Source organism: Rhinolophus sinicus, chromosome 17, assembly GCF_057876585.1.
Source record: "Rhinolophus sinicus isolate RSI-liver-muscle chromosome 17, RSI-T2T, whole genome shotgun sequence".
Lineage (NCBI taxonomy): Eukaryota > Metazoa > Chordata > Mammalia > Chiroptera > Rhinolophidae > Rhinolophus > Rhinolophus sinicus.
The window spans coordinates 85,928,251-85,940,324 of NC_142517.1; the positions used below are offsets into that span (position 1 = coordinate 85,928,251).

The 12,074-nt window shown below is 32.8% G+C and overlaps 1 protein-coding gene across 2 annotated transcripts in view; it reads right to left on the reverse strand.

Annotated features, from left to right (window-relative positions):
• Positions 1-12,074, reverse strand: part of EPHA3 (EPH receptor A3) — a 356,820-nt gene that overhangs the window by 326,052 nt on the left and 18,694 nt on the right. For both annotated transcript variants that reach the window (XM_074333229.2, XM_019745445.3), the window contains exon 2: positions 11,799-11,863. In XM_074333229.2, coding sequence (XP_074189330.1) covers positions 11,799-11,863 — 65 coding nt within the window. The remainder of the gene's footprint in view (positions 1-11,798; positions 11,864-12,074) is intronic.

Sequence of the window (12,074 nt, forward strand, 5' to 3'; positions counted from 1 at the left end):
AGAGGTGATATACTTAATGTAAGGAATCAGACTGCCTGATTTCCATTTCTGATTCTGACTCTTCCTGTGTGTATGATCTTGTTCAAGTTATTTAAACTCTTTGGACATTATTTTCTTCTATAAAATGAGAGTGCACCTTCATAGAATTGTTGTGAGAATAAAATGAGTTAATACATGGAAAATACTAGAAATAGATCATAGCACTTTGTGAAATATTAGCTGTTGGTATTGTTTGCATCTCCACTGTCTATGGTAGTGCCCAGTACATAGTAGGAGTTCAAGCAATTATTGAACAACAGGATAAATTAATTCCAATATTCTAAAGATTTTACAAAACCCCTTTATACTGTGTAAACTATTCAGAACTCAGTAGATTCTGGAAACTATTAATACCCCCATATACTTTTTTTTCCAGAATAATGCTATCATCCTTAGTCCTCCCCCAAATGTTTATCACTCCTGAAATTTTCTTTGAATTAAGGCCATTTATTTCAGAAAAGAAAAAGTATTTATTTAGAAGGAATGATCACTATGGCAAATTTAACCACAGATATTTTGGGTTATACAACTCCTGTATTATTTTTTATGTTTTAGTTTTCAAAATTTGTTGAAGAACTAACTTGTTACCTTAATTTGTAATTAACAAATTATTTTTAAGGCTACATAAGCACACCACATATTTCTGTATCCAATAAAAAATGACTGAATTTTACTAGTTCAGAATGAAAGTATCCAATAAAAAGTATCCAATAAAAAATGACTGAAGTTTAGCAGTTCAGAATGAAAAAAGAAGTAGAACTAACAATTTGGAAACATTTTAAATCTTGAAGAGGATTTATTAGCTAAAATGTAATGCATCTAACCTTTCTACTTTGGAACTATTCACATTAAAATGATGTACCATTTTTTAAAAGATCTCAAAACATTTATTGGATTTTATGAAAAATAAAAGTAGATGAGATTTGTTTTGGTTACAAGCTAACATTTGAAGATATTCTTTCAATACAAGTAAATTCAGATTTATATGTGAATCTAAGGTAAAATCAATTTTCAGTTGTCAGAGAATGAGTTAAGAATCTTTAGTCATCAAGTGACAGCTCAGTCCCTAGCTCATAAATCAAGCAGTGATGAGGGGATATGCATACACAAGAAATGAAAGCTAATAATAATCCTATATAAACCGATTTTCCTCTTGGGTTTATAAAAGATCAGCATTTTTCAACAGCTGAGAAAAGTAGCTGTATGTTGACTGATGTATCCCAAGACTTGGTTAATTTTTAGGGTGCCATAAGGCATAATGTTCAGACAAAATTATCCTGAAATTCTATGAAGTATATAGTCTGTTAAAAATTAAATCACATTATCTTGAATCCTTCTTTGGTACTTTCCATAGCCAAAACAGAGAGGATTAATGAAAAGACCACTGAACTCAGACCCAGAAAGCAAAGATATGACCTTGGGCAAGTCATGAAGACTCACCCAGCTTTAGCTGCGTTTCTACATAATTAAGGTATTGCACTCCATAATTTCTAAAGTCGCTGCTAGCTTTAAAATTGATTACTTACATATACTTTACTGCTTCAAATAAGATAAAATTGTGCTGCCCTTAATGAAAAATGAAACAATTCTATCAACAAATATTTTCTCTAAATTCTACAGTCTTTTTGTTTGTTTTGTTTTGTTTGTTTGTTTGTTTGTTTATGATTACACTGTAGTTTACTGCCTTTCCAATACTCAGGAGAATAGGCAAATTTAAGTGGAAATTATATCACTAATTCTATTTTGAGAAATAACCACCTAGCACATCCATCCAACATTAAGCATACAGGTGACAAATGATTTTGGGGTACAGTTTACAGAATTGATTCATATCATCCACAAGCTTTAAACTCCATTGAAGACTTCTGAGTAAATCCATAAAGTTTATGGCTATCCACTTTCTTGATTTCCATGTCATGGAATAAATATCCAAGTGTAGAATGGGAGTTAAGATTCTTTGAAACCACCATATTGCATTTCTTCCCTCTTCTTGCACTGGCTGAATCTCCCTGGTTGCTGGATCCATGGTTTTGTCACTTCTTGTTGTGAAAGGAGATTACCGTTTACATTTTTCTAAAATTTAGCTTATTCTTAACTTCAGGCCCCAAAGAACATTGACTGGTATTGTCATACAGAAGGGAAATTTGATTACTTTTACTGTTAGAGCATCTTACACCCTCTTTTTTTCTTTTGCTTTGTCTTCCTTAATTTACTAGATAATTTCTACTGAGGCCCCCAAATGTCTCACAACTTACTCAGTTTACCAAATTTGGCTTCTCTTTATTTTATGACTTTATTATAAAGATGATCTGTTAATCCAAATAATTTGATTCTTTGAAAAATACAGTCTCTTCTTAGAGTGTTAGCAAGACAGTGGAAAGTCAACCTATGCAAAATCACTAAGATACAAAACCAAAGGAATACAGGGTGGATCCTAGTTTCCCATCATGGAAACTTTCAGTTATTTCCAACTGCTTTTTTTATTATCAAATTTATTGGGGTGACAATGGTTAGTAAAATAAGATAGGTTTCAAGTATACATTTCTATAATATATAATTTATATATTGCATTGTGTGTTCACCACCCAGAGTCAGTTCTCTTTCCATCACCATATATTTGACCCCATTTACCAACTGCTTTTTCTGACTCCTGTCTGTTCTTCAATTACAACATCCTCCATAATCACCTAGTTAAAATATTGCCTTTGATTGATGTCCAATATCTTTAGTGAAGCACATAAAATTCATTATAAGCTGATCTGTGTAACTTTCTAGGAACATCTCATAGTTACTGCTCAGACAACCTTATATTCTGGTAACTCCTTGATGGGGAATGTTCATATTATTTAAATCCATTTCCCTATCACTTAATTCATGTTTTGTTCTAGTCTTTTTGTTTTAATGTCATCTTTTCATCATGAGCAATAGATGCCAGATGTATAAATATCTTCAGTATTTGCAAATACTGAAGATACTACATACAGTTTAAACTCAACTCCAAGATTACATTAAAGTAAAGTGATGACTCTAAAGTGATGATTCTCAATTCTGGTTACAAATTGCTAACAATAGATCCTTCTAGTCGTTGGTAAACATCTGATTTTTCTTGTTGTATGTTTCTTGTACGATCCTAAATTTAAAAAACATCTAGAGTTTTATTAATCATGAATCATTCACAGTGCTGTATTAAGTAACAAGTTGCAATGAACCACCACAGTGTATCAAGCAGCAGCTAAGTACCTTTGTAAGCAATGCCTGCCTTGTTGCAGCAATAATGATTTCTAGCACAGCGATGCGTAACCTTAAGCAGCATCAGAACCACATGGAGGACCTGTGACACAGCAGGTTTCTGGGCCCCACCCCACGATTTCTCATGTAGAAGGTTTTGGTTGGAAACTCAGGATTTGCATTTTTAACAACTAGTGTTTACAAATTAAAAAGTAATCAGAATGAATAAAAATAATGTATAAACTTAGGCTATGCAGAAAATCAAGTACTCTACCCCCCTGATGTTTTCTTTCTTGGGTCTCATGGAAAGGGGATACATGATTTTAGCACCTCCCAAGACCTCAGATACCACATTGATAAAAGTTTTTATTCATACAATACTTCCTGAATAAAGTAAGAATCACTAGGAGAAAAAAAAAAAAAAGAAAAGAAAACTTGATGGTAATCAATGGGATACTAAGGTTGAAGAAATATTCCAGGTAGTTTGTAATATAAATATTACAATATTTAAATGTTTTCGAGGCCCCCAGTTATTTTGGACATGGGAGAGTTACTTAAAAAATGTTTCACACCATATACTTTATAGGCAAATTTTCTTTTTTTTTTTTAATTTTGAAAATAAATTAATCACCAGAGAATAATAATCCTAAGGGTCAAAACCATAAACTTATGAAATAAAATAAATAAAGTAGAAAAACAAATGAGCAAATCTTTGGGGCAATTATTTTTATAAATTTCCATCAAAATTATACTTAAAGGAATAGCAGAATTGATACTCATTTGCATTGGACTATATACTCATCTGTTGTATTTATATCTTATATTCAAACAAAAACCTGGAAGCTGGAAAACACAGTGTTTATTCTAAGTAAACTCTTTAAAATATTAAAGGAACTGGACATTTCTTAGCAATATGGAAACTAATAGTCAGTCTGGTATATGCTATTCTGCACAGGTTTCAACAAATTTAATGTATAATGAATTGTGAAAACCATATTTTTTCAGTCACATATTTATATTTGAGGTTGCTTTTATTTTAACCATTCCTTTTTGAAAAGAAAGTACACTTATCTGAAGTTGCATAAAGTAACAATATTTGGTAAAAAAGGTTATATTTTTTAACAAATGCTATTAAACGAGAAACCACAAGAAGCACAATGTTGTCTGATTCGATTTTTTTTTTAAAGTTACTTTAAAAAGTAAATAAGAAATGATCATATTGAATTTATGAACTATTTAAACATTCAAAATAGAAATGAAAATTATTTGAATAGATCTTAGCTTTTTATTTAACTTTATAGTTACTGCATGTTAAGTGAGGATCATATAGCACAAACGAATTTATGAGCAAAGCTGAACTAAATGAAACCCATCCAAATACGTTTCAAGTCTCCTCTGCTTTAAATCCCACAAAAGCTGTACATCAAAGTAAAAGAAGCAAAGAACACTACATGTAATATTTTAAAAATTCTAATCCAACCCCCAAAATATAAATAAACACTATTTTGATGCAGAGAGGAGGATTCACATAGAAATACACAACATTAGCAAGAGAAAAATTGTTTCTATTTGTTTGGAAGCACTGATAAAATTTCTATTAAAACAAATGCTAGATAACATTTTCATTTTAACAAGTTAAATATTGTTACAATAAATTCTGGCTTTCCTGATTTCTACCAGTCGTCCACATATCCTCTTCTTTTACAGTGCATTTTAAGTCAAGGTTAAAAGAACTGTAAAACTTTGCCATGTTTTTCTAATTTGATCAGACGTCCTTCCTTGAAAGGTCAGCACAATAGGTGAAAGTGACATATTTAAAATATGTAGACTCGTTCATTCGAGGCAGAAAAATTTCAAATCACCAAGAATCACATATCACATATGTCAAAAATTTGATTTTCCTGGATCGACTATTCAGCATATGAAGCAGAATTTGGACTGTGACTCATAAAAGCAGAATCCCAGGTGGTTATTGTTGACACCCCGTTGTCAAAATATTCTTCCTACATTTCAGACACTGTTCACAAAGTGGAAGCTAGAAATCCGGTAGATAACTCTTTTAGAAACCAGGCTACACAAACAGCAATAATTCCAATATTGAAGGTAAATTATTACACTATATTGGCGAACAGAAAAGCAATGACTTGTTTTAGAGAGTATTTTTCTTATTTCCATTAATCTCTCTGATTCATTCAATTTTAAATATTTCTATTTTCAATTAAATGGAATTTATTTGCAGGATTCTGGCTTTTTACCCTTATATAACAATCAATATAATCTTCAATATAGAGCTTTCACTAGCTTGTTTTCTTTTCAGTAAATTTCCAATTCATAGGCTGGCACTATTTTCAAAATAGCTCTTTTAGTACAAAAAAATCATATAGTATTATATTTAGCATAGCTATACATATATATCTATATTCTATATGTGTATATAATATATGTATATGTACATATATAATGTGCACATATAGTAACATATAATTTCACTTAACTTTATTCCATTCAAAAGAGAGTGGAATCATTGATAGACACCATTTAAACAACAAATTGGAAACTATCAAATTTTTCTCCATAAATACAAAAATCAGTGTTAGCTTAGTTATTCTTCCTTGTTTTGGAAAGCTTTTATTATTCATTTACTCAGGTAATTGTAATTTATGGACAACTAATCCAGGATCTCAAAGTGAGGAGAATAAAAAAACAGAATTTCATGAAAAGGGAATTGGCCTCAAAGAGCTTTCAGTTTCCTGGCTGAGATAATATCAATGAAATAATTTTATTAATGTACAGTTACAATCTGTGGAGGGAAAACAAAGAACAAAGTAGATGAGTTTAACAGGTGTTATGTGCTAGTCTGAGGGTGCCAGGAGGGTGTAAATGAGTCAGGCCTCACTCAAGGAGAAATACTAGAATTTTGAGGAAATTTCCATTACTTAAAATTTTTAAATAAATAAATTAACTACCCAACCACCATATGTTGACTCTTTCAATTCAAAGTGTAGTTCAATATTATATGCAAACTTTAGTCTGCTCATGTTCAATGGAATAACAATCCTGTGATGCCAATGAAAATGTTTTGGGCTCTTAATTGAGACAGAGGTTTACTGGCACTTCAGGAAATACTGTCTTTTTTTTTTGTTTTTCCTCCTAAGTCCAAATCCAAGACATCAAGTGTAGACTGAGACTTAAGAAGACATATTATGAAGTTTGCAAAAGATTTTAGATTAGGATGGAAGAATCTCAAAACTTATCTAAGAATAAGAAATGATATTTGTGTAGCTCTTTCACCTGCATTATCATCTATATATAATATACACATATATATATATATACACACACACACACACACACACATATATATATATATATATTCATAGCTATATAGAAACATCTCATTTGCTCAACTCTCATTTACTCTAAAGTGCTGTGACAACGGAATGGCTTGTTTTTTATTAAACAGGATAAATGTTAATGATGGTTAATTGGCTTGCATCAGGTCATACAGCAATAAACAGTAGAGCTGGAATTCAAATGCATATGTCCTGATTCTTAACTTATTCTTTGTCACTATTCTACCTAATATCTTTGGCATCATTTGTGCTAACACACAAAAAAAGATAACTTGGGAAAATACGAATAACGTTGTAAAATACAATTGTGCATCACCATAGCCTTCATTTAGAAATTAAGATATCTGTCCAGAAGATAAAACAGCATATTTTATCAGGATGACTTTAATTTGCAAGTATGAGAGTTATTAAGAAGAGTGGCTTAAACAAGGGGAATGTATTCTTTCAGGTAACTCAGTGGTTCCAAGATGTCAGAGTTCCTGGCTGGTTTCATTAATGCTCACTGGACTCCACCTTTCTGGTTATTAGGAGAGGGCGGCTGCTCCAGATACTGGGTGTTCACAGGGCAAACCCAGAAGCATGAAGTACTTATTTTCTCCCCATCTCTTTTTACCAGGAGGAAATCTATCCCAGAAGTCACTGGAATTTAGCTCCAGTCTCACCAGCTTTACTTAACATTCTCTGTCAAAATGACTGTACTTCTCATGATTAGCTCTCAGATGAATGGACATTCACCCCACAGAGTGGCAGAGGAGCACACGAACAGGTGAAAACCAGAACAAAATCTGTGTTCCATACCCATGGAGAAGCCAGAGAACAGTGGGTGGGTTTCAATTCGCCAAGAGTATTTTTTATTTAAGTATCTTATCACTAAGGCACCAAGAAATATCTAACGAAAACTTTAGAGGAAAAAAAAAAAAAAAACACTAAAAGATATGAAAAAAAGGAGGAAGGCAGAAAATAAAATAATTCCATAATTTCTAATTTTGAGAAGTATTTCTACTATCCACAAATATACATGAATAACTCATTTCAGACTTCTTTTCATACATTCTCCCAACCTTCCCCCTATTCTTTTCTCATTAGAATTTATTTAATTAAATGAGTAAAGACTCATGATTCCTTTGTTTTACTTAATCAACATAAAATATTTTCTTAAGGTAAATTTATGTAGCTGTATCTCCCTCTGATCTGTCCTCTGTATTGATAATAGACTAAGAAAGTTTATTTGATTGAAATTATCAGTTAATCAATATTTTTAAGTACCCAGTCAACAAAAGATTTTTCTAGGTTGTAATCCAACTATACATGAGGGCTTATATATGTGTTTGTCCTCTAAATCAAAAGAATATATAAACTATTGACTTATTTACTGAAATTTCTGAATATAGTTAAGCCCAGAATTCAAAACATAATTCCTAGTTTATAGGGGTAAAGAAGGTAACTGCTGTGCCCGCTTTACTAAAATGAACAAACTTAGTGGTAGAAAATATTCCTGTCAAATAGAATTCTATTATTGAAAAATGAAGTGCTATTCATGACCCCTTGATAATTTCAGTTTGCATATTTTAGTATTAATTTAATGATTTTCATTTAGAGAAAACCAAAGTTTCCTTAAATTTCTTCCCAATACTTGAGAATAAAAAAAGTAAAACAGAAAAAGCATACATGAAAGTATGAGCCACTCTTGGCCATTTTCCCCCAAACATACTAATTGTCTATACTCAGGTGATATAATTATTCCATGACAAAAAAAAATATTTCAAATTTGGAATGAATCATTTGTCTGTTTGTTTGTTTGTTTGTTTGTTTTGTTTGTTTGTTTGTTTTTTAATTTATATTTTGGAATTTAGAGCTTCCGATGGAAAAATAGGTTGACCTTAAAGAAGCTACTGGTAGTCTCCCAGGATCTGTGTAGTGGCCACCCATAGCTTCTAACGGAGCACCAGTGTTCACCCCCTAAATAAGGGTTTCTCAACCTAGGCACTATCATTTTGGACCAGATCATTCTGTGTTGTGGGAGGCTCCCTATTCATTCTAAGCTGTTTATTGGCATCCCTGGTCTCCCTACTAGGTGCCAGTAGTGCTCTGCCTCCCCATTTGTGACAATCAACAATATCTACAGACAATGCCAAATCTCCTCACAGGGCAAACTCAAAATGACCTCTCTCCTTACCCCCTCATCGCATTGGAAACCATTGCCCTACATCAAAAGAACAGGATTTCCCCTGCCAGTTGTGACAACATGAATGGACTTTGAGTGCATTATGATAAGTGAAATAACCCAGACCGAGAAACAACTACTGTGTGATCTCACTTATACGTGGACTCTAAAAGAAAAGTCAAACCCAGAGACTCAGAGACTAGAAAAGTGAGGGCTAGGGGCCAGGAGGTGGAAGGAAATAGGGAGGGGATGGTAAAAGAATGCAAACTTTCAGTTATATGATAAACAAGAGAAAAAAGAGTAGCTTTTCAATGATTCAATATAGTGTGATATTGTTATTATAATATTTTTTCTAGAGTTTACATTCATATCTTATTAACCTAAAAACAGGTGCACTGCTATTTATTAGGGTTAATTAATTAAAACAATCACAAGTTTAAAATTGTTTCCAGCTATTCCGTGTCCTTTTTAATGGAAAAGCTTGCAGCAATGATACCACAAAATTCATCTATCCTTGTCATATTGAAAATGGCAACAATTAGACATTAAAATAATTTACTGAATTTAAAAGCACCAGCAATTATACAAGCAAGGATGTTCGATCCCAAACCTAAATTGGCTATGCGGGGCTTTTATTCAAGAATGTCATCGGTTTCTCACAAAACAAATGAATATTAATCTAACATTTTCTAAATTAGCACTTCTTATTTCCGCTTGGACATTGTGGTTAACATAATATAGAGAGAAAATGTAAAGGAAAAATACACGACTACACATCAGCACAGGACAATAATTCACATATTCGATTTTCTGGGTTTTTTTTTTTTTTTTTTTTGCTTTTTGCTTTTGGGTCTTGAGGTATTATAAATATCATGACCTGTTGGGAAGATTTTAGTTGTTCTCCCTGCAAGTTTTAATGCTAAGCTTGGAGAGCTGGGCCAGCTGTTTCAGGCTATTTATTACATCAGAAAGAGGGAAGACACAGCTGCAAGAAGATCAACCAGGAAGGCAATGAAGAGGGGGCCCGGGTTCCTGAGATCTGCTCTCTGAAGCAACAGCAAGCCAAAGGAGAAACTAAAAACTGTTCGCTGAGAAAACCAGGGGAGATTCCTGGGCAAAAACGAAGTAGGAAATTGGATGAGAGGTGGAAAAAGTCAAGGAATAAATTAGACTGAGGAGTGTTTCTTACACTTAATGTGCTTAGCGATCCCCTGGGGACCATGCTAAGGTGCAGATTCTGAAGCAGAAAGCCTGGCTGAGGCCTGAGAGTCTGCATTTCTAAGCATCTCCCAGGTGTTGATGTTGCTAGTAGTGGGTACGTGTACCACACTTGGTGTGGCAGGTTTCTAGACCACCCCCTTCCCCAACATATCTCTGCAAGTAGAAGTGCCAACTTTGTTTCATCACAAAAATCTATGATATTGACAAAATGAAACAAATACATTTCCTCAAATTGTCAATATATACAAATGTGTTTTGTTTTCTTTATATTGTCTTTGAAAAAATGAGGTAGACTATTACTTTGATATATAAGTTAATTTCTTGTTGTTTAAAAAATACACATAAATATCAGTAAAATGTCACTACATTTTTTGCTTTTTGCATAGATATAGATATAGATGTAGATATAGACAGAGGTAGAGATAGAGATATAGATAGATATATAGATACCCTTAAGAAGCAGGTTTCTATGGTATATTGTCAGAAGTAGTAATGAAAAACTCAAATATCTAAAATCAAAATTAAAGTTAGGTTTGACTTTTGGATGATTAGTTTTACATGCATTTTCTAGCTTAATCCTGAGTTTTGATTCACTCTTTATGACTACCCAGGATGTGCTTTTATCCTAATCATTTGAATCTTTTTACACCAATGGGAAAACCAAATTCTGGCTCACTTCATCCTTTCCTCTCTGAAGCAACTAACCATGGCCTGATTATGTGATAGGTTTTGGCATTGTGTCAATGTCAAGGTGTACCAGGAAGAGAAACAGATACAAACATGACAGATAGATGAAGTATCCCTGATGTAAAACATCCGTTGTTGAAGAAGTCAATAGTACCATAAAAATTAGTATGTTTAGGCACAAAAGTCCACAGACTGAACACCAATACTAAGTGGAAGTAATCATAACCTCTTTGAAAAGAGGACCAGTGTAGAAGGAGAAGGAATACAAAAATTTGCTCCTATCACAAATATTTCAAAGTAACACTTGGAATTTTCTACAAGCTATACTTGGAAACTAAAAAGGTATGTTTAGGCATCTTTTACACAACCTGTAGGAACAAGAATTCTCCTACGACTTTTTTTTTTTTTTTTCCCCCTGAGAGAGCAAAAGGAAAATTTCTCACACAAAAGGCTTATCATAAACATTCAGGCCACCAATATGTCACACACCTTAGTAATTTGTGTCTGGCTTAGTAAAGTACTAGAAGCATACAAAAAGGATAAAACTTAAAAGCATCCAGGTTTTTCCTAAATAAAATCTCAATTTATAAACTGAACTAGACAAGTTGAAGACAGTTTAAGCAAAGAAATTAAGGCGACGCGGGTTTATACTGTTGACAAATATATCCTACACTACTTAGAACCCGTCACTAAGGTTTATTTTAAGGTTACAACTCTGGAGGCCACTATTTCCAAATTTATACTTTCTACATTACTTAAACTTTAGAATGTCTTCTCAATTCACTTATTCTGAGCACATCACACACACACACAAAAAATGTTAGATGGTCACGCTTAGATCATCTGTATGATGTTAGTAATAATTAAACTGTTTAATTAGTCAATTCAAGTAATTGATAAATTCAGAAGAAAAAAACTTCAAAATTGTCAGCTGTTCCATTGGACACAGGTATTAGGCTGTGTTAGTCCATGTATTGAATGCACTGATAAACATGTCACCAAAAGCACAGGAGTTTGTTTTAGAGAACATACCAATATTTCCTTCTACTCTCTAAGAGAGGAAATGGACAGAATCATGTTCCCTTTCAATAGTTTACTGAACTCACCCCGTGTGATGGGTAAGAGATCCAGCCCAGCTCCCCTTGGATTGTTTTCGAATCCAGTAGATTGACTAAAAGAAAACACAAATACACAAACACAGTTAGGAGGAATGAGTTATTTCTATTTGCCTCTTTCAAGTGAATGTTGTCTGCTCTTGTTGGTAATATAATAATATCAACATATTCAAAGCACATGCTTCATTTTCATTCGACCTGTGAATATAGGAAAAGAATTAACAAAAGAAAAACAACCACAGGGAAAGTTAAGGGATGGAAAGTTTC